The following is a 24,491-nucleotide window of genomic DNA, read 5'->3' as shown; positions in this document are numbered from 1 at the left end:
CACTCACTGCTGAGTTTAGTGGCTAATTTAGACTTGGATTAACCCCTCTGACTATCTTATCTGTGGAATGTGCCTCTGATTATGGCTTCAGATGTCTGATGATGAGTGAACCAAACCGTTCTTCTTCTGAATGCCAAGAAGGGAACACATGTCTGAACAAATACTTAGACCACAAAGTTAATTCCGAGCCAAGATAACAGCCACAAGTTAAGACGCAGCCTTCAGCAGGGACATTTCACTGGGCTTTCCTGATGTCTGCCCTCATTCTATATTCAGACTTCTCTAACAGATTGGTTGTGCCAGTAAATCCTCTCCGACTGAAACCTGTGCACGTTGAAAGCCTGTTTGGTTTCTGTTCATTGTCCTGAATTATTAACATGGTCTGGGCAGGGGCATTACATAAGGCTGTGTGTTTACAACTGAAACATTCAGTTTAATTTTAAGTTCAGGCGGAGAAAACACAGCGACTTATTGTGCCCAGCATCCCACATGCGTCAGGATCAGGCAAAAGAGAAAATGTCTTGATGAATGAGTATAAATAATAGATGTGAATCAAGGGCCTCCAAAAGCAGTTTTCCAATAATAGATGCCACGCACAGCCCTATTGTTGTGTCTCAGAAAACTAATTCCAGACAGGATGTCCCAAGGGTGATTTGTTAAGACTAAAGACAGATGGAAACCAGGTAAATAATTGTTCTTGCCCCCCACCATTTTACTTAAAAATGGAGACTGCACACATATTTGTATTGTTTTCATGCAGTATGGGAAAGATCCATTATCATGCTTCAATTTTTATTATTACATGTGACACATTCAATAAACCAGCATGCAAAAATCCAAAGCTAGAATAAATGAAAATAACTTTCTTGAAATAAAGAAATGCACTAAAACAGACTTGATGCAGCTCCAGCTCTATTTATTCTATACCCTGATATAACATACAAGCATGCTTTGTAAATGTGTTCCTAGAGATTGTAATGTTCCAATATTAATGAAGGGATGTGTACAACTTCAATACATATTGCATAACACAGAGCACCCTCTTAAACGCTCCCTTTTTCAACACAACTTTCTCACCAGTCAAGGACCAGAGCTTGTAATTAGGTGAAATTGTATGAGATGTTGAGAGAAAGAATGTATTGAAGCATGACACACTGGGAGTATACGGTCCACAGCACACTGTAGGATTGAGTAAAATGAGATTTTAAGAGAAGGTGTTTTGCATTTGAAGGTGTACTAGCTGTTGAGCCATTATCTGAACCAGAGACCAGACAAGAATAACAGATGGCTTATTTCAGAAAGAACAACTGAAATTTTGTTTGCCAGAAAATGTTGCCAATATTGTTCACTGTGGTATTGTACATGCACGTATGTGTGCTCGTAAGACAGGAAATTTACACACTAACTCAGATGAACTCAAATAAGCCTGGAGTATTTCACTGAACCTTGCTGTACGTGCACGTAGTGTTCTCTCTGTGGTGACACCATCAAACAGGAGGGAAGATATCACACGACACATCTTCCATCTGGCCACTCCGAAAGGCCTCTGCTGTGGTCATAGCTGCTACTTGTGAAAAATCAGAACTATGTCAGGAATGGTCATCTGACAGCAGGGCTGGAGAGGTTCGTCCTCCCTGTAGTCTTAGCTCTTCTACACACTTGGTACAAACAACAGCTGCAGCATGCCTCCCACTGTGCCAAACCCTGACGCCCCCTCCTCCCCCACACCTCTCCGGCAGAGGCTCCTAACTCTACCCCGACCCGGTACCACACCCAAACTTAAAACTTGCCCAGCACTCTCTCTAAATCGCTGACTGGAAACTAATTTGAGGTGGTCTTTATATTTTGTAACCAAAGCCTAATCAAATATCCCCCTAAGCCTGTATTCATGTGGTCTTCAACTAGTTATTATCATTGAATGTCATGCAATTATAGCATGTTGTATTTTGCCAGAAATACGACATGGACTGCAGCGAGCTGAGTGACAAGGAAAGAGTTAAACTCCACCTGCCTCCACGTCTCACACAGCACATTTCAGCCATGACAGGCTGTCCGGTCATTGTGTACTGAGGACTTAGTGGGATGACATGGCCTGAATACCTACAGGGTTATGCTGGTCTAGGCATCTCACCGACCCTCTCCAGCCTTATAAGGGCTGCCAGCATAGAGGGGGGGGGGGGGGACAGATGCACCTGTCAATAGAGGGAAGGAAACCGGAGGAGGGAGAACTGCACAGAGGTGACGACTTAAAAGGAAACGCTGTTTATTTACCTGCCGATGTCAGGTGGACAGCTAATTGACCTGCCTTCTTACCCCCCTTTTCAAATTCAAACACCACACTGCAGGAATGCCGTGGAGCCATTTCCAATCTTGAACGTACATTTAACAAGCATATCATACATTTCCCCAGCTGGGAGGACACCTGTGCTCCCTTTGCGTGCAATAAAATGAAGTCAGGCCAATCTACTACCCATCAATGATGGTAACAACTGTCTTGAACCAATCACGAATACATACGCAACTATCCAGCTCGTGCTAAGCAGGAGACCTATTGGGCAGAGCTACAGAGAGCTAATGAATCTCTCCGGGAGGACGTACCCGCTGGGCTGGAGCCCGCACCACTTGGCACTGAAAGGTCTGTGGTATCCAGCATGCCACCTAATGAGATGCACAGAGTGACATGATTAACCATCTGCATCCTTTCTGCGAGCTATCGGCCCATGTGATGGAGATGCCAGACCAGACATGAAAATGCCATGTCGATCTATCTTCACAGCGCACGAAAGGGTGGCATGTGCTCCGCCAGCGTCGTCGTGGTGGGGGAATTTTCAATATAGGATTAAAGAGAGCAACATCGAGCTGTGTTCAGCATGTTGTTTGTGTTCAGCGTGTTTATCAAGTTGGAGATGGTGAATGCGGCATTCCACATTTTCTTGGAAATCAGACATCTACTGGAGCGTCTCTGAACGGCCGACCAAGCAAACGTTTTAGGAGACACACTTCAATCTAAGAACAAAATGCCAGACTAACACCTGAACCTCGACAACTTTTTACAGCTTTTGAAATATGCTGGTCCAATCCGAATAAAAGAGAAGGAAAACAATAGCGACATTGTAGTGAATAATCAAGAAAGAGGAGTTATTTTGAAGAACAATCCTTCGGTAAACCCCCCCCCCCCCCCCCGTGAGTGCAGGTGGGTGTCAGCCAATTCTGATCTGTGGTTAAATTTGAATGAGGCATTTCACACCTTGCTGCATGTACTTCCATCATATGCAGTGTAGATGAGTCTTGCAAAAGCCATCTGGACGAGCCGAGTCAGAACAGTCATACATGCACTAGCATCTGACACTTTTTCCACAATGCTGATATAGTAAATGGTGTGATGATAAGGCTTTTAGAGAGAGTGAAGGAGAAATATCACACAAACACCAGTTAAAGGGTGTTAGGATGACTTGACTGGGCATTAGAGGCCCCTTACATCCGATGCCATTTTGGAATAGAGACAGACAAAAAGTTTGTTTTTTTTGCAGAGAGTTAGATGAGAAGACTGATACCAAACCCCTTTTATATGCGCTAAGTATGAAGCTCGAGCCAAAAGCCGATTAGCCTAGATTTGCATGCAGAGGTGAAGCAAAGTTCTGTCCAAAGTTCAGAAATCTGTCCCTCCCACACCTCACTAATTAACACCACATATTTAATTTACGAACACAAACTGAAATGAAGAGTGCTGGTAGTTTTTTTTTTTCGACTTGGAAGGAGATATGCTAACTGTTTCCGCCTGCCTCCAGTCTTCACGCTAAGCTAGGTTAGTTATCTCCGGGCTCCAGCTCCATACATGGGAGTGGTATTGAACTTCCCAACTCACTCTGGACGAGAAAGTCAACAACAACAATTCCCAGACTGTTGAACTCCTCATTACAAGCCACTGTATGAAAAACTTTGAAATCTCTGACTTTGGCGCAACCAGTGGTAGTAAAAAAAAAAAACAACCACAAAGAACACTGCGGCAGACAGTGCTAACCACCATCCACTACTTTGATCAATTTTCTGGGGTTGTTGTCCACTAACCTGCACTGGTGGGCCTCTGGGAGGATCCACTGGAGCCAACATTCCTGTGCAGAGAGGCCTGTGGAGGGGACAGCATCCCACTCTCGCTCAGAGAGGCTGTGGCTGCTGCCAGGGCCTGGCTGCCCAGGGTTCCTCCTGCCTGGTACATGGCATTGGGGTTGGATACAGGCACTGCCACATGCATGGAGAAGTTCTGCTGCGGCAATGCCGTGGGCTACAAGAGGGAGACAAACAGAAATATTTACACACAAAGCACTCAAAATCCAGGGTCTGATGAGTCTGATGGGTCAGTGGTTGTCATGGCATCATTAACAAAGAGCTTCCCTTGAGGGTTAGCTTTAATAACCTAATAAATGCACAACATCATCAGGCAGAGCACACTAAAGAACTGCAAAAGGACCTACTACAGTACATTGTAAGATTGACAATTGCTTTATAAGTGAAATCATATTTACATCATAGCATAGGATATTTTAACAAACATTTCTGCCCAACATTTGAAGGCTACTTAGTGACAGCCCACAACCATCAAAAAAGTTTATTTACATACAGAATACACATCAATTTTCAGTAGTACCGTAGCATACACAAAACACACAAGAAAATCCAAAAACATGCATTCAGGTGATCACTTTGGCATTGCAGCAGTCAGCACTGGAGACGTACTTTTGCCTTCGGAAACACCGCTGCGTAGTGTGTTTCTCAGCACAACAGAAAGCGGTGGTGTGGATTTACAACTACAAGAATCGCGAGTCATTTGCATTCACCTACAGAGTGCTGACTGTGCAAAGCATAAGTGAGAATGACAGGTGGCAGTGAGAACGTTTCATTATAGCATTATCCAGTGAGCCAGTTGGGTGTTATCATTAGTTTGTTAATGGCAAAGTGATGCTCTTCATTTCAGGAACGTAGAAAACTGCTTAGTAAGCACTAAATGTTCTTGCAAAATTCTAAGATTTTCACACATGATAAGATCACAAAAGATCTGCGATGTTTTAGGGGGTTAGCCAAGTGTGGTACTTTATGAAGAAGAGGGGAAATGCTAAATAATAGTGTAGCGTTAGTGAGCTGTGGGACCAGAAAGAGATATCATATTCTGTAATACTCTGAGATATAAGAACGATTTGAAAGGAGATAAATATTACATTACAACTTATTATTTACTTTAAATTCCTTATGTGTTTAAACTGTGACTGTTTGATGTATGATAACTTGACCATGATACTGGGGTGTAATCTGTCAAGCTGAAGCATGCAACCTCTGAATGAAATGTGATCTTATCAGGGTGTGCCAAAATATCAGCAGCAAACCAAATCAACATAAGAAACAAATGCACACCCATTAAAGGGGGGCATTAATTTTTAAAGTAGAGTAGATCTGAAAGAAGTTAACAGAGGTTCTGGAGGGTAAAAAAAAGAGGAAAAAGTTAAAATGAAAAAAAAAAAAAAAACGGCCAAAATCCGTTGTGCCACAAAGCCAAGCAAGAACATTGCATTTACAGTACTTACGATTTTATGATTTCTCATCATATTATCAAACTCCTCATTAATTTTTTTATACTTTTCTTCTGTGTGAGGAGTGAGGACATATGAGGCATCGGGGTCCGGGCTATCACAACCTCTGTGTTCTTTCTTGTTTAGCGCCTGCAGTGAACATCAACATAAAGACAGGAATCAACACAAAATAGCAGGGGACAAAGGAAGTACTTACACCACAGCGCTTGTACATTAAATCACTCTCTTCGCTTAGTTTGCCGAAATGGTCGTCCATGAGGGGGCTGTGCCCAAAACAGTCATCGGGATCAGGACTAGCACAGTCATTATGGCCTTTGTTTCTCAATTTCTGAAATGAAATTGCACAGTTGAAAAGAAACAGTATACAAGATGTGGCTCTGTGTTTTTGCTGCTTGTCAACTAATATTACCATGCAAACGTTTCAGGCAATTTAGATTCATCACAAAATATTATTAATCTGTCCTCAATTCATTCTAAAGTACGACAAACATACAGTCAGAGTTATACAGAACTATATTCAGCGACAGGATGAACAAGAGTCCTGCAACAGATGGCATGGCCCCCATAGAGGCCTGATCTCATCATCATGGAGTCAGTCTGAGATTACATGAAGAGGCAGACTCAGCCTGAATCCACAGAAGAACTGCGGCAGGTTCTCAAAGATGTTTGGAACAACGTATTTAACAAGTACCTCTGTGCATATGCAAGTGTACCTCAGAGAATTGTTTTGACATTTCAGAGAGCTCTTTGAAAGGCAGAGGGTCATCACACCAAATATTGGTTTGATTTTGTTCTGTTAATCATCCTCCCTTGTTAAATTGTACGTGACTTTTGCACAGTACAGTACAGTACTTTAAGCCAAACTACATACAAAAATGTCAACACCTACTGTATGTTTGTCCTTCAATTTTTGCTGTTGTTGCAGTAAAACATTAACAACTGCTATAACAATGCTGTCCTGAACTGTAGTTCAGCGCGAGGCGCTGGTACAAGGCAAAACTGAAATGTCGCTCCAAATCCTTTCACCCTGCAGAAGTGTACGGAGATACAAAATACCGCCCTCCTCCCTTTTCTTTTCTTTCTCTCTCCTTCTCGCCCCCCCCTCCCCCTTGCTGGCATCCTTGTCTGTTCTTCCTTCTCTGTGAATCTGTTTGCATTTTTCATTATGTTTCAGTTATCCTGAGCCACCCATCTGGAAGAAACCTCTGCATAAGACAACCCTACAGCAGAGCACATCCAGCCTGTAATTCACTGTTGTTGTCACTTGTGGGATCTTCAAAGTTAATGCATGTGGAGGATAAAATGATTTATCAAATGGGATTATATGCTTATTTGAGCATAAAACTGAGCAATTATTATAAAAGCAAAGAGCTCATAAGTACATAAAGTGGCATGTTGTGGTGTTATGAAGTGCCTATTCTAACTTCCACTGGAAAAATAACATGTCATACAACTAAACAAATAAATGCAGCACCGTGCTCTTTTGCTCACTTTCAAACAGGCTGTTTTCTGCTCCTCATTACAGCTCTGAATAGCAGTGTTAACAAGACTTGCTGACAGCATGTGACAGGCTGTGATATCAAGGCAGTGTACATCAAAACATGATTTATGTGTGGCTCTCAAGGCTCCTCTATCAGGCTGCTGCAGGTCCACAGCGGCGTCCTGCCCTGTCTGTGGGCTGCCTCGGAGGCCTCGTGTCTACAGGAGGGTCACTGACTCCTGTGGATGTCGGGGTCAGAGTGTGAGCCAGAGGAAAGGAACCTACACACACTAATGAGACCTTCCTCTCTGTTTCTGGTCTTCATCGCCGAGCAAAGTGGAAAATGTGTGTCTGTGTGTGTGTGTGTGTGTGTGTGTGTGTGTGTGTGTGTGTGTGTGTGTGTGTGTGTGTGTGTGTGTGTGTGTGTGTGTGTGTGTGTGTGTGTGTGTGTGAGAGAAAAGAGGAAACAGAAACTATGAGTACAAGTGTGTGGTGCATATGTGCAATGTCGATATATTGTGTGTGTATGTGTGGTGAGGAGAGGGGAGGGGGAGGTATTTCTACAGCTGCTACATCCTCTGACAGCGATGTGACAGTACGTTTAGGTCTGTGCAGACAATGCGGCTAACCCAGCGCTGCTCACCACAACCTCAGTGTAAGTCACATTTCCGAAAACCTGTGCCATGGCTTTAGGAAACTCCAGCATAATATCATTTCTCATTAAAACCAGATGATCCCGAACTGCTTACTCTATCGCTATACATTCAAAAGCCGAATTTTGTATTATTGTTATATATATATTTTTTTTTTATGGAATGTTTATTTTGAGGCACGAAAACAATGATAATCTGCGTGGTGCAGACAGAAATGTGACACTGTGCACAGCTGAGATAGAAATAAGGAAATTCAGAAAAACACCCACATCTCTTCAAACATAAGTGTCCACAATGCCCAGAGGGGAGTGAGAGAGAGAGAGAAGTCCTCTGGATAATGAATGACCAGCACTGTACCACAGATGCATTACTGTTTGGTGTGGTACAGAGCGGAGGCATTCTTCTCATTCTAAGAAAACGCCTTGCTGGTTCATTTCCTGTTTACTGAACGAACCCTCTTTAGTTAGGGTCCTGAAAGGCTTGTGTTTACTGGGGTTAAACTATGCACTTTTTCCACCAGTGAGCCAGAGATCTGATCTCAACCTGCAAATTTAAGGTCCAACCTGCTCATTATGGGAACATGTTGGTCGGAATGGTCGGGCACGGCTGTGCAAGATGGGCAGGGCTGCTCTACTTTCACAACAAGCCTGGCCAGCCTTCAGTACACCGCACCCACTGGCCCAAGCCATTTCGGGAGGGGCTATAGCAGCACAGTGAGCAGGAACCAAACAGCAGGCAGCACTCAGATATGTTCTATGATACATGACATGAGTCTTCAAAAAGGTGCATTAAAAGTGTTTGTGTATGCACGACCTGTGGTGTGCAAGAGTTAATCAACTTTGTGGCGTTCTAACGAATATAACATTGAAGACCCAGGAAAGCGTGGCTGTGATTATTTTTTTTTAAATGACTTGGCATGTCTTGGACACCCCACAGCCGCTGCCCACTGCTCCAAGTAAATGGATCACTAAATCAGCACATGGCCAAACAGGTGTCCCTGTTCCAAACACCTGTCAAGCCCTAGCTGCCCGTGCCGGCCAATCAGAAGCAGCCCCGTATACACATGGCCATAGCAGGGATCACATGTGGCCGTGAAGGCCACCCGACCCCAGATCAACTTTGTTCCGACATGTCAATGCTGCACACTGCTGCACACACCACAGTGTTCTGACCTGGAAAAAAGGAAAACTTCGGGAAGCAAAAAATATATATATATAAAGTTTTCTTCTTTTGCATTGTGAATAGTTTGATAAAAGCAGCTTTAAAATGCCTCGCACATGTTGAATCAAGCTGTGAGGTTTGTACGTTGGAAAATATACTTGGCTGGATGTGAATACAGTTGAGGCTGGGATTTTAAAATGCGTGTCTGATGAAAGATATGGGCTGTTTGTTGCGGTAGAGGGTAATAAAGGGTATAGACGGGGGGAACTTGTATAATCTATTCACAGGGCCCTGAGAGGCTCACAAAGATGAGTGGGAACAAGGCCAGCTGCTATTTTCTCACAGCAGTCCAAACCTGTATTGATAGAAATTTGGCACTTCAAATACAAATGACACTCTGAGTAGCTGATGACAAACCCTACTGGGCACTATTGTCTGTGTCTGAATCTCTTTGTGTCCATCAGTTTGCTTATGTGATACTTCAGCTTCTCTTCAAAGATGTTTTCAATTGCAGGAGGCCTTGAAGATTCCTTGTTCAGAAGAAAAAACATCTTTCTGTCGTCTCCATCTGAGCCCTGACTATTAACTTGGCTGTTACCATGGGAAACATTCAGCACAGTAATTGCCTCCTCAGGTCTGCAGTATATGTTCAGTACAGTAGTACAGCTATAGTGCGGAAAAAGGTAACCTTGCATTCCACTTTTTTTTATGTCAAAATAAATTACTTTTATTTTTATAACAGTAAAATGAACTGCTACTTAAATATACGAGTATTTTTGGACAGTTCATCTGCGTTACTGTGCTGCGTAACATTATTAAGCTCTATTATGGACCTTATATTTACTTTAAGTGATATTTTCACATTGCACAAGTTAAAAATAAAACCCAAGCCATTGCATAAGCCACCTACATCACCTGTTTCTTGAGAGGGTACTTTCAGTGCAAGCAATTTACTTTGCTGCTGTGAGTCTTGGAGAACCATTTCATTCTGATGTTCTCCCTCTCTTGTGTCAAGAGAGCTTTCTGCATGTAACTTATTCATGTACTGTACAGAACTGTACATGAATAGAAGGTAGGGTGAAAGGAGAAAAATAGTGGTTAAGTATAAAAGCCGAACTTACAAAATTGTGGGGGAGATGGCTGAAAGGAGGGCATGAAGAGGCTGTTTCTGAAGTCTCCTCCATTGTGCCTGACTCACACCGTAAGGCTATACTTAAAGTAGCGTTCACTATTGGTAGAGCACCACCTGACCTATGACGAGCGCACCACAGCTCGGATACCGGTCCCTCCATGGAAAGACAGCTTGTGGTGTAATAAGCTAGCGCACATCATGAATGTTTAATCCATGTAGCATTTGTTCCAGCCTTCCCACAGAAGCTATATTTTAACTGGTTGTTGTGCAGCGGCCTGCCCGCACCTCATTTCAGCCGTGTCCCCTGCCCCTCTCGCCCTGCAGTGCTGTGAATCAGCCCTTGTACCCGCCGCTGCACTAAGCAAGGTAGCGTGCTAATCCTCATGACATCACCATTGTGTCCAGGCCGTTCCATCTAATGTGCTTATCAAAGGGCTTCTTTGAGTGTGAACCCACTAGGAAATCAGCATGGGGAGGTGGCTGATAGGAAGGCTTTTATCTGCTAAGGAATATTTCTGCTCTTATATAACATCTTAAGAGACTTCACTACCATCATGTTCCCTTTCCCCGGTGGTGCTGTAGTCTTCACTTGAGGGGAATAAAAGCCTCTTTAGGTTGGTCTTTAGGCACCCATGGTCCAGTACTGAGTTTATTCTAATGTAGGAATTCTTCTATTTGCTCTATTCTCCACGACATACTGCGTGTTAGGAGCGAAGGGCTATTAGATAAGGGATATCTCTGTAATTCCCAGACGTATCTTGTTTAATCTCGTGACTTTTACACATTATAGAGCCGACTGATATCAGGATATGAGTCTGGATTCATGTCCTCCCTTTACCACGGTCCATTGTCTAGTTACTCAGTGGACAGGAAGAGCAGCAGGAGGTGGCACGCATTCAACTTGACCGTCTGCTTTACATTTTGATAATTGTTCTCATGCAGCTGTTAGAAGAACAACATACGTAGGGAGATTTAATCCCACCTCACACGTAGTGACAATGGAAGTGGGACCTCAGAGTCAGCGGGCCATAAATCCAAAGTGAGTCATGCTTGCCAAGTCTAAAGCAGTGATAGATATACATGAGACAAACTCATGATATCTTACATTGTATACTGCAAACAATTATCTGCGTGGGTCCCAAACTAATATAGCCCATTGATTTTACAGAATAGGAAGTAATTGCTGTGCACAGTCTCAGAGCTTCCTGCTCTGAGACTGTGGTGAATGAGTGATGTGACAAAGCTATTAGCTGCCACAGTCACAGAACAGTCTCAATCAGCGGACTGCATATTTTCAGTATAGACACGAGGGAATTAAACTACAAATTGAGGATAAAGGCAAAGCAATGTCATCATTATCTACAGATTAAAAAGAATGAGAACAATGCACTCTGTTCCCACTTCACGTAAGGAAAAGGTGGCACTCATTAAAAACTGATCAGAGGAAATTACAATCCAGACAAAAAAAAATTAACATACAGATTATTGAAAATCTTTCTGTCCATTTCTCTGTCTGTCTCTCCATCTTCCTCTTTCTCTGGCCACTGAGTGGATCATTAGCTGTCAGAGCCATTGAAACCATACCCCCAACCCTGAACTCCCATTCCTGCTCGCCTCTAAAATATTCATAAGGACAATTAGGAGTTCCGATAAGGCAAGTACGGAGGGCTGGGGGGCGTGCGGCAGAGAGGGCAGGATGTGCCAGCAGGACGTCTGTTCTGCAACACTCTATACCCAGACCACAGACCTGTCCTCATCAATCTGAGACACAGCAGCCTCCCTCTTTGCCCCCAGTCAGGCCAGGCAGCCGAGGGAAGGTGGCACAATGCCAGCTAAACCCCAGCTTCCCCCCCTTACCCCCCCTTCCCAGCAGGCTTTGCTCTGTCCTCGCCCCTGGGCAGGAGGGGTTGGCCACACAGCACGCAGAGTGGGAGGAGGGGGGCACAAGGGCAAGCGGATTGTTGCACGATCTAACTCACAGAAGCTGTTGTGCACGAAAGCAAGGTCTCATTTCAGCCGTGCAGCAAGGTCACTGAAGAACAGAGGGTGGACTTGTAGCTTGTGGTTTTAATAGTCTTTAGCATAACTAGCATTACTGTTATTCTGTAACTAGATCAAACCGAATTAGGTCAGCTCAATGTGTGACCTATTTCATGTGGTTCATACTACAAATGACATGTATGTGACTTGAACCAAGTTTCAGACGCTACAGACAAATCATTGTTACATGCTATTAAACTAAGGCTGCAAATTGCCATTATCGATTGATCAGTTGTTGTTTTTTTGTGATAATTTTTTTTTTTTTTTAGTCTTGAAAATGGTGAAAAATGTCAGTCCATGTTTTTCAGAGCCCAGGATGCAGTATAAAATGTTTTGTTTTGTCCCAACCAACACTCAACAACAAAATTATATTCAGTCTATTATCATGGTGGACTAGGAAACCAGAAAATTATTGTATATAATTATTATTATTCATAATTAAAAAGCTGAAATCAGAGAACTTGGGCTGATGCAAAAAGCAGACATTTTTCACATGTTAAACTACATGTTGAGAGAAAGCCTGTCCATCATGTTGAACACAATTAAAACATCATATCTGATGACACATAAATCAGAAGTTATTTCTGTCAGGTCCATGTTTGTTATTCCCTCTGTTTTCCCCCAATGACCCATTTCCTGTCTTCTCCCCTGCTGGTTTTTGTCTGTCATGTGTTCTATGTCTGGAGTCTGCAGTCTGTGTCTGGAGGGTGTGGATTCAGTCCACTGCCCGCCTCCAGTCTCCTCCCACTACCACACCTTGTTCAGCTGGCACAGCTGGTGTCAGTAATCACCACTTGGCAGTATATGAGTATATGAACCCCGGTGCTGCACTCCACCTGAGTCAGACCGTCCGATCGTCTCACCTGGTACCACGTTGCAGTTCAGTAAGTCCGTTTGCTTGTTCTGCAATTCCGGTTCTGACCCCCTGTCTGTCTCCTGCCTGCTGCAGTCCTACCTGTGTGCCTGCTACCCTGTGCTACGTACCTGCCGTCCAGTGTCGATCCACGGAGGCCACCTTTCTGCTGGTCTCCCAGATCTCCTGCCAGCCAGCCAGGCATTTGACGCACCATCAACTGGCTCCGTCGGACCTTTTGGTGGCCCTCCTTGGAGAGTGATGCTCGCACCTACGTTCTCGCCTGCCCCACTTGCACTCGAAGCAAGGCGTCTCACAGGCCCCCTGCTGGACTCTTGCAAACTCTACCGGTTCCTCATCTTCCATGGTCCCACATTGCTCTGGACTTCATCACTGGGTTTTCCCCATCCGACAACAACACCGTAATCCTGACCATAGTGGACCGGTTCTCAAAGGGCGCCCACTAGGCTACCAAACTCCCCCCCCTCCCGTTTCCCTGCCAGGAGGCTGAAGTCGTGGTCCTATCCGTGCAACGCAACCTTGGCCGCTGCAGGAGGATGTGAAGAAACACTGCTTCGTACATCAGACCAGAACAAGTGCCTCCACGTAACCCCCCTGAAGCCCGTAACCTCTGGTCCTCTGAGCCCTTCGGCCGAACCTCGTCCCCCCTCGGTTCACTGATGGCGGTCGCCTCTTGGATGTCCACAGACAAGATCATGGTTTCCAATACCTGGTAGACTGGGAGGGCTACGGCCCGGAAGAACTTTGTTGGGTTCCCTGGTCTCGGAGTCTGGACCCCGACTTGGTCCGTGAGGTCCTGTGTCAGTCCACGGGAAACCAAACAGTCGAACCTGCGTCGGCCCACGGAGATCACCTGTCTGCCGGCCTGCTGCCGCTGCGGTTCTGCCCGAACCCACAGTGGCCGGTGTGGAGCGCGGGGACGCGTCCTCAAGCCAGCTTGGACTCGCCTGTCTCGGCCCCGGTGAGAATCACGGGTACACCTTCACCTGCCTGCACGGGTCTCGCCGACTCTCTCCTTTTCCGGACTAGTTCAAGTACCTGCCCCGACTCAGGGATGATCCCGAGTCAGGAGAAAGACGATTATTGGCTTCCAGCAATCCTGGACTATTTCTGTGTTTATGCACGTTCGGTTTTATTTTCCACCCTGCTGTTTTCAAGTTGCCTGTGTGTGTTTGCGTTTGGGTCCGTTTACCAACACCACCTCAATACAATTTCCTGCGTACAAGTACAGAGTTTGGTCATGCTTGCCTATCTGCAGTCGTTGTGAAATTGAAATTTTTATAAAGGTTAAGAGATGTTAATTTGCTTTGACGCTACCGTACAAGATGACATCTATTTACAAATCAAAGACGGTATCATGTTTAATCTTTTTTGCTGTAGTTTTTTCCAACAAACTTAAAAAGTGGTTCCAAAAAACTCTTTCTTGAGGTTTCCTCTTCATCATCTTCCATTAAGAAACAATTTTTTTTCTTTAATATATACAAGTCATAAACAAAATGCCTTCATGTAACAGAACAATGCGTTATTCAGGTTAAAATATAACTCGTACATCTTTTCATCTGTGGTGAATAAACTGAAGTGTTTTTAGTTCCAGATTTTCAAAGTGAACATGTCTAATTTTAAACCTGGAATATTAGCTCATTAGTTTGACTGGAAACTAATGCTTAGAAGAGGGTACCATGGCTTGTGGTATTTGTTGTTGAATCTTTTTTTTTTTCATTTTATGCTCTGTAAGAGACCCTCAGTTTGAAATGAGACATATGCAATGTAGTTGAGAGGGTGGAAAAAAAGCACTGACGTCAATGAAGCACGACATGTGCCAAAAGCAAAGATTTCTTAGCAGTAACCTGGTAACAAGCATCTCACACACACACACACACACACACACACACACACACACACACACACACACACACACACACACACACACACACACACACACACACACACAGCAGAGGCATAATAAAACAATGAGATGTGGTACGTGATGGGTTTAAAATGTACAGGAAGACAGTATTTGATAATGTAGTTAAGCCATTCAGTGAATCAAAAGAAAACACTTGTATGGGCCTACAAGACAAAAACCCACATAAAGAGCCCTGACACTGCTGGTTATGGCCAGTTTCATTCCAATAATCAGACTACATTTTCACACTTAAAGAATCAAGGGCTATTACGTATTACGGAGTAGTCTGCAGCCATATACTTGCATGAACATTACCACAACTGTTTCATTACACAAACTAGAAGAGAACACTGGTGACCTTTTTTTTTTTTTCCACTAAAAGCCCAGAGGAAAAGGAGTCCTTGTCCTATAAAAAGAGGCACTTTGAAACCCAGCATGATGCTCGCAACAGAACCATTAATACTGCTTCACTCGCTGTTGCAAGAGAAGACTTTTCAGAAAACTCTCACCAGAGTACTCCAGGGGAGTTTTGAGTCATGTTTTTGGCTGGACATCAACAGCGTGGCCAGCCATCTATACGCAAATATCTGTCACTGAGTAACTGAGTGACTAAGTAATAAAGCTACACAATTGGTCAGCCAAATGCTGCAACTTCTTGTATCCATTTCACATTAAAAGCCTTTGTTTCAAATTAAAAGCCCTCCAGCATTTCATATGCAGTCCAGCCATATACTTGGTTTTGACCTGGTTTTGTTTAATGAAAAAAGATCTAAAATTCTCTGATTCCAGCTTCCTAATTGTGAATATCTTCTGGTGCCTTTAGTCCTCTATGAATATATTTTGGTTGTGGTTTGTTGGTTGAGAAAAAAATTAAAATAAAAAAGACAATTTAGGCTGCACCTTTGGCTTTAGGAAACACTGGTCTACATGTTTCACCGTTTTCAGACATTTTAAAAACCAAACAGCTATTTGATTACTTGAGAAAAATAATCTATTAATCTCAAAATAGTAATAGCCCAACCATACCATATACCATCTTTAGTTCCCTCTGCTCTACACATAAGAAAGATTGAGGCTATATAAATGAAGCCCTGTTAAAACTGTAACTGTAACATAACCAGAGGCATTCCAGAGGCAAAGATAACCCTTCTCTCTGTTTCACTGTAACATTTGTGAGTTGTTATGTATTTTTATCGTGTCCTACTGCTCTAGTCTGAAAATAGATGCTGCCGCTGTATGAACAGTCAGTGTGTTTGTTTTGACAAGCAACATAAGTTAGCTCTGGAGCTGACCTGGCCTGTAACATAGGCCCGAAGGTTAAGTACCCGCTCTCAGGTAGACAAAACACTCTGTGCACACAGGAAGGAGCACCTCTTCACAACATGGTGTGTTTATATGTGTGAAAACGTTCCAAATTATCCTCATATTTAAGGTAATCTGCAGTAGTGCATATGACCTCGAGTTATAACAAGTATTAAAAAAAAAAAAAAAAACATTTTAATATCACTCCAATAAACCATTGAAGCCCAAAAGTGCATCTGCAAAAGTACTTTTTTCTGTAATATTAAAAATGGGTTGGCTGAAAATTTCATATATATTGAAAAGCTTTGAAAAATCAACATCAAACCAATAAATCTATGTCAACAGCAATGACATTTGATTTATCTTAAAAGGAATATTTCATCACTGCCTCTGTGAGCTCGGTGGCGAAAAAGGATGATGATGGTGCAGTCGAGGGGAAAGAATGAAGTAGAAAGATACTGGTGAAGATCTGGAGGTGGAAATCAAGCTATATTGAGAACTGACGATGAAGTCATTTAATCTGTCTATTTCATGGACTCAACTTTTGCTTGTTTTACCTATTTTCAGTTGAAGTGAAAACCTCTTTAAAAAAAAAAAAATCACAAATTTTCACTCTGACATATAAATTATAAATCCACTCTGCAAATGTTGTTGTTGAATTTAGACTGTTGCTTTGATCTTTTGGAAACACATCAGAAAATGTAAGATATTATATACAAAGAATGAGCAATTTGGCCAGTCAGACATTAAGAGAGAATGGTGTAATCTAGATACGAAATGTTTAATTATCTTGGTATTGTACTTTTCCAGAAACGGCAGCTCACTTTTGTTTCGACGAAAAGAAGAAATAAAACTGTAATGAAGGCCAGCAAATTTTCTGCAGACCTTAACCACAAACTAAAACCTGAAAGAGTTGGTTGGCTAACTTTATCAAAGGGTAAGAGTAAAATGAGGAAAAGATAATTGTCTAAATGTGCTGAATAATGTTTCAATGTAATCGACTTGCTTGAAATTTTATGAAACACAAATGCATACTTTACAAAACCTTATGGACTTTAGCATTTGCAGACTGATCTTCTGTGATCATTAAGGATTATTGGCAGAATCAGTGGAGTCCGGGCAGTGCAGCTGATTTACAACCAGAGGAAGGAAGACAAAACCTGAACTCAGATTACATAATTTTTAAATTTCACAAGTAGATTTGTACGGAGTTATTGTCTTCACATAATGACAGACTGACTGAGCAGCAGCCTTGTTTAAATTTTAGACATCAACTCAAGAGACCATTGTCTCTGTAAACAGGTAACGAGTTTGGTCTTTCCAGAGAAAAATACTCTGTTGAAAAGGAAGTGATGTTGTTTTGTGTTTCTGGCAACAGCAGTGTCAGTTTCTTCAGAACAAACAAAGACAGAAAATACCTTTAGTCGAAAATGACAGCAGTAGAGACCAGTGGTGGATTGGTAATACGGGGCGGCACCCCCCACCCAACATTGTGAGAAAAAAAAGATTACTTTAACGTGTAAAACATAAATTAATTATATAATAATAGTTTGCTTGTAAGGTGGACCTGGTAGTCTGCCAGTGCCTGTGAGCATTCAATAAAAACTGTTTACAAATTGTATTTAGTTCATTTCTGTGTAAATACATCTACTTCCTGGTGCGGGCCACCGGCCAAATGAGAGTGAATGCAAGTCCTTCAACTTTTGGCAACCATAGGACCTGAAGTGGCTCTTCAATTGGCTGCTTCAGATTTTCCCGACCCTCCCTCTTTTATTGGCAGAGAATCTGTGTTGTTTTACGTTTCTTTATCTAATGTGATTGGACAACTCTCGACGTCGTCTTTCAGGTTCACCTCACATCCGCCATTAAGTATTTACACGGTTACTCCTGCTTCTTTCCTATCTGACCGGCAGCGGAAAATTCGGTTATTTCTAGGCACAAGACGAGTATCCGGTACCGATAATGTACTTTTGAGGAGTACGAGTATCATCTGAGTAAATGTCTATCCGTGTTGAAGAAGGCTTCTAACAGGCACTAGCTGTGTGCACATATCAGGGCAGCTACACGCAGAGCGTTCCTCGTTTACTCTTGTAGTTTGAGATTCACTGGCCATGCTGTCAACGGAAAAGAAGCTGGTGACTGACTTTAACCAGAGAGTCATTGAGAAATTTGCCGGCCAGAAGGACAGGAGGGCAAAATTTATGTTCAAGTAGTGCTACTGGCTAGTGTTTATGCAATATTAGTGTGTTGTGTTGTTTTTTACTTTTTTTGGGGGGGAGGGGGACTTTAAAAAAAAAAAATACATTTCAGTTTCAAAAGCCTCAAGTGGCAAATATATGTCTCACTCTTCTATTAACGTACTGGTGTCGAGCACTGTGTAACTTTAAAGCTGCTATCTGAGCTGTGCGTTAAGTGGTTTAGGCCATTAACTACACTTGATGTGTCCGTTTTCCAAAACAGGATGTCAGGTTTCAGTTTTATGAATTGCCATTAACTTTGAGATCCATTTACAGGGGTTTGTTTGAGGTAATTAGTAAACAATATGGCTGAAAAATGTGCGTTAAATTACCAAAGAACAATGATGTCACGTTACATGCAGTAGTGTACATGGAATGTAATTGACATAATATGCAGTAAACCGTCTAAAACATAAAGATTAATGTATGTCAGACTCTGGACTTGAAGTGATTTCGTCAGCCTGCTTTGAGTATTGTAGGATCTGTGCTCACTGTTAAACCAACACAAGCAAGCTGCACACCACAATATTCTAGACAGTCTTCAGAGTTGACTGAGTACTGATCTATTAAATATTTGCAAGGCTGAAGTTCTTTTCCCTCATAAATATTTGATCAGAAATTCTGCAGATGAAGGGTGAAAGAAAAATTAAATGCAGAGTGTGTTTTTGTTCATGTAAAGATGACGGGTACACGCAAAACAAATGAAGTAAACTAGAGCTACAGCCTGTAAAAATGAACCACTGACTTTGCAAACACATTTGTTAAAGTAATATTAGGATCTTCCTATTGTAATCTGAGCATCTGATCTCTGATGAGCCCATCAACCTGAAAACGCTTTTTTTCTTCTTTTTTTTTTATCGAAAATGTAAACAGTTGTTTAAACATAAAATGACAGATTTTTCTATTATACTCATCACTGTCTATTTTTAAGAAATATATGTGAAAGTGAGAGTCTTCTTTGAGTAACATGGAATTCCACTATTCTTCAATTCTCATGAAATAAAAACAATTATAAATCAGATTCATTGAATGCAGGTTCTGGACAGTTTTTTTGCTCATTTTTTTCTCATGCTCTTTCATCTTTCTTCCTCCTCTTCCCCCCCACCACCACCACCACAAGCCCATTCCCCAGCCTCTATTTCCAATGAGCCACCAGCAGGAAGATAATTGATCAATCATGCTAATTGAAGAGTCTGGACAGCTAGACCACCACAGCAGATGTGCCAATTTGCATTCATTAAGATAGAAATGAGCCTTAATCACTGCTCAGCCTTTGATTGACGAACATAAATATCCCCTGTCTGAAAATCCTGGTGCCCATTCAGCCCAAAGCTTTTAAAAATATTCACTCCGTAACTGGTAATAACATTTATTTTTCTTTGAGCTGTAAGTCACTGGAAACACTTCTTTAGCATCATCTCATGTAATACAATGACTGTCTCCATCATTGAAAAAAATGACATACAGAGTGTGGGAAGTGATGATTGTGTATATTGCTGCTGTCACTGTAAAGTCTACAAATGGCAGTCACAAATAAACAAACAAAATAGAACAAAAAAGGGCGGGCTTCAGATGAAAACACAGGGCCTGACATTCAATAATGGCAAATATTTACATATCTTATTAATAACGCTCTATTTATAACCAAAGTTGATAGTGTTCATGAAAGAAAACCTAATGGAAATTACCTGATAATTTTATTCTCATTTCCTCTCACTGGAGTGGTCTTGTGAGACCGGGACTGCTCCTTCATAAATAGAGAGGGAACTGTCTGATTTTTTTTTTCAAGAGGCACAATAACAATGGCCGCCCCTCTTTATTATGAGTAAGATAAGCAGAATTTCCCTATGAATGATCTCGGAGTGTTTAATGTCACAAATCATCAGGGCAAAAGACACAAAAAGGAGCTGTGGAAAGTCAATTCTTTGCATCCAGTTATTTACAAGGCATTGGTATTCTACTAAGATTGCATTTCCCAATCGGGTTAAAGGCTAATCACAACCTTGATTTTATAAGATTACAATTAAGTGTTGAGTTAATGTTGATTCCGTGTGCCTGCAAACCTGATTAATACTAATCTATACAATACACCTTAATTGTGTTGAATTGCTCAAAGTGAGGACAGATAGATGCCAAATGAAGCCTGTGAAGTTGCGATCTCATTTCAAGGTTTCTCCTGGAGACACAGGGATCTTTCTGTGTGCAGGAGAACAGTGTGAGGTTATAGCAGAGCACGAGCAAAATCTCATTAGCTCCACAAGCGGAGAGGGGAGTAAGACTAAATATTATTAGATTAATCTAATGACTAACGGCAGCATTTTCATTTGTGGTATAAACAGAAATTCAATAAGTAATACAATAGAAACAACACCATGAAGCCTTCGGTCATGAATACTCTGCTCAACTATATTAAACACCACATTCACTTCCAAAGAAAAACTTACGGCAGGCAGAGAATTTTCTGAAAACCTGCAGAGAGGTCTGCTGAAATGTTTGTACTTACAAAAGAATAACACTAAAGTGAACATTAAAAGACTGTTTTCTTCTTTCACAGTAGGAGCCATTGCTGGTTTCCAGGACTGTGATCTTTACCATATTCTGAGAATACAATAAATTATATTGTTTTATCTAGCTGAGTAAGAAGATGTATAAAAACTGGCCTTGTGATGGACTGGCGACCGGTCCAGGGTATATGACACCTTTGACCAAAGTCAGCTAGGATAAGCTCTATCCTACGTGACCCCCGCGTGACCGGCAACAGGAAAACACAGGTATAGATAAAAGACAATCCATGGATGGATCTATGAAATACTATGAACCTCTACGTTAATGTTATTTTGATTTTTATTAACAATTCAGAGGGATTTATTTGTCAAATACAGGTGAATGCATGTGAATTTTATACACCTGTCGCCCGCAGTGTTGGTAATGTTAACACGTGCAGACGCGCACAAACTCACATACACACACACAGGAGAAAAATCGGAGCCCAATGCTCTGCTTTGGACTGGGAGCCAAATTTGAGACAAAGTCCATAGCCCTCCACTGGGTTATCAAACTGTGGCCAAGGCATGCATCCATCTGTGGAAAACATGGAGACTGTTCTCCCACACTGCACAGCTCAGCCTTTATCTACAGATGGTACTACTGAGCAGGAATGTGACCTTTGATTTAGTTTCTCGCACAGAAAGAGCTTACCACTGAAAAGTGGGAGAGGATTTTTCTTGCCTCCCAAACTGGACAAATGAGCACATGGTTGTTTGCATGGCAAAGATTGGTTTAACACGATTTAAAGATTTAGATAAGTGTCCAGTTTAAGTGTTTTCATGTGAGGCCGATTTCACTAGATAAATGAGGGAGGGGTGGATTCTTCCCATCATTACAAATGCGTCCGCTCCTCCGTTGGTTTTTGCAAGGATCTGCACAGCTCTGGAGAAGCACAAAGACCGGAAAAGGTCTGACCGACAGTTGGGATTAGGATCTCTCTGAAAATATGATCAGATCATAGCTTCCACAGATTATCAGCCACCTCTGACACACGGCTCTCAGGCCAAGTGAATAGTGGGATTGTGTGGTGATGTTGTGAAGTGGACTGGCTGGGTTACTTCAGCTCTGCTTCACTTCTGAACCTTGACCACATAGCTAGCAGGCAGAGGGGGATTTTTTTCAAAGATGCTGGCCGAGCGAGCGGGGACAACAGTGGCCTGTTCTCGCCTTTTGTACAGTGGGCAGCTTCCTTGAGAGCAGCCAGCAGTACTAAGAGGGAAAATCAGCATGGGCTCACTAGTGCAACATTAAGCACAATGTGTGTTCCAATTACATCATGCTGTTCACATAAACATGCATTTGCAGACCACAGATATATGTGATAAAAACAGCCCGAGGAAGGACCCAACTGATGTGTGGTGTGTTTGCAGCAAGTCTTGTTTAAAATAAGACAGCTTCCAGAGTCACGGCAAAAACAAATTTGTGGTCACTGTTATGTAAGGAATGTATCCATGTATTTTTTATGCAGGTGAGCCCGTGCTCTGCTCTGATGGAAGAGTGACTGCATGAGTCTACTGAATGCCAGAACACTCTTCTGCAGCTCTGCCAAGCAGGTAATTCACAAGCAGTGGCAGCATAAATAAAAGATAATGGGCCACAGCTGACTCCTTCATGCTGCATGTAATTTCACTAATTCTTCCAAGAGAAATTCTTTTCAAAGCTCGGATTCTTGATTTTTTTTTTTTCTTTCAATCCCACCCGACTTAAACTCTTAATATCTCCTAATTGTGCAGCAAAAATAAAAAAAAATGATGTATGTTTCAGTAGGCAGGTGGCAGTGAACACAGAGTATTGGGATGCAGCAGTTTGCAAGGTCTTACCGCAGAAAGTGGAAATCTAAGTGGATTTCAAATAATAGCAAGATTAATGGGCAACTTCATACCGAGTGTCACGATTTCATCAATAAGCATTAACATACATTGTGTGCGCTTTCATTTCGTCAGGATGAAGATACCGGCCTCTTAAAGCAGATCTTGAATAAGCAGAGAAACCACACGTGTGCCAAGGCAAGATGTTTGGAACAGGATGTATCCCTAATCATTCTCATTTACTTTGGCTTTTACACTTTTGGCTGACAATTTTGTATGCTGGCATAACAAGTGGCTTACTCTTCCGCTAGTCGCCGGGCATGGAGGAGCTGCCAGGAACCTCAAGTGCTTGTTGAGTTTTATAGAGCTGTATGGAATGTACTAAACACTGTATTTTCACTGAAAAAAAAAAAAAAAGAAGAAGAAGAAATACGGCAGCAACAGCCAAGCTAACTGTGTGTACTGAGGAGTAGCCAGAGAACTGTGCCCTACAGGTCCAATATCTATGGGAAACAAGGTCAGCAATGGTGATCTGCAGCTACTGTGTGCATGCGTGTGCAGAGATAGGTTTTCCACGTCAGTTGATGGGCACGAGAGAGGCTGAACTTATCAGGGAGTGCAGACCTCCTGTGCCCTATCTGAATGCCGACTAGAAGGAAACTGTTACTTGTTCCCAACTCTGGCATGTCTGAAGCATTACTCTTAGCAGCATTTACAAAACAAGCAAACTGTTGTCGCAAAATAAATGTAGTTTATATTCTCATTCCAGGACTAAAATAACGAATTCAGCCTTAAATCTCATAAATGTGAGTGTAGGTCTTGTGTAACAAATCATAATGAAGAGAAACTACTTGGTCACTGTGAGGTTTGAAGGCATGATGTGAAAGACATTTTCCATCACAAAGTGAGAAAACAACACTCACTCACCTCTACAATGTCAGAGTTGGTTCTGCTCTCATGGGGCTCGTTGTACTCTGTGTATTTCAGCAACACTTTGTCCATGTCTGTGCTTGCGTACTGGAACAGTTTGTTAGAGCTGTTGAAAATGATGAGGGCTATCTCACAGTCACATAGTACGCTCAGCTCATAGGCCTTCTTCATCAAGCCAAACTTCCGCTTTGTGAAGGTAACCTGAGGAGAGACACAGAAAACAAGACCATCAGAGGAAAACAGTTTCTCTAATTTAAAAAGATCAAAGTCAAGAGAACAAAAGAGAGGAAAGTAAGTGTAAATGTGTATTTCTTATTATAACATAAAGCAGCAGTCCATGTTTACTGGGCAATTATCAGAGGTAAAAGGAGTATCCACATCTTTTTATGAGTAAAATTAGCAATTCCATTAGAAGTCAAATTCCTGCATTTGAATTTATCAAGTAAGAAAGCAAAAATACTATCAGCAAAATGCACAAAATGTAAATACTCAACTGCTGTTACAATGTATATGTATATGTTATATTACTGGATATTTTTTTTTCTGCATTCATGTGTAAGCAGCATGAAAATGCTGTCACTGGTCAAGGTGAAGCAAATTTCAAGCATACACATTGTTGGCTACAGCAAAATATCACATTTTATAAAGTATTTGCACACTTTGCATGCAAAACTGCCGGATAAATGTAGTAGAGAAAAAAATATAACATTTGAAGTGAAGTGGAATTGAAGTGTTTAGTAAAACAGAATGTACTCCAAGTAAAGTATCTCAAAATTGTACTTCAGATTGGTATTTGAGCAAATGTAACAACGACAACAACGCTGCTGTAAACAACGTTG

At 42.0% G+C, this 24,491-nt stretch overlaps 1 protein-coding gene across 1 annotated transcript in view; it reads right to left on the bottom strand.

The window, feature by feature from the left end:
* mef2aa (myocyte enhancer factor 2aa) overlaps positions 1-24,491 on the bottom strand; it is a gene marked incomplete at its 3' end in the record, with an annotated part of 60,253 nt that overhangs the window by 7,172 nt on the left and 28,590 nt on the right. Inside the window, exons 3-5 of the mRNA XM_069711136.1 lie at positions 23,650-23,853; positions 5,779-5,910; positions 4,069-4,282 (exon numbers count right to left, since the gene is read on the bottom strand). Coding sequence (XP_069567237.1) covers positions 4,069-4,282; positions 5,779-5,910; positions 23,650-23,853 — 550 coding nt within the window. The remainder of the gene's footprint in view (positions 1-4,068; positions 4,283-5,778; positions 5,911-23,649; positions 23,854-24,491) is intronic.

Source organism: Brachyistius frenatus, unplaced genomic scaffold, assembly GCF_029030835.1.
Source record: "Brachyistius frenatus isolate BFR_SWC_R1_liver_20210118 unplaced genomic scaffold, ASM2903083v1 Contig_97, whole genome shotgun sequence".
Taxonomy (NCBI): Eukaryota; Metazoa; Chordata; class Actinopteri; family Embiotocidae; genus Brachyistius; species Brachyistius frenatus.
Note: the sequence above shows the minus strand (reverse complement) of the source record. Positions and strands in the feature narration are given on the sequence as shown.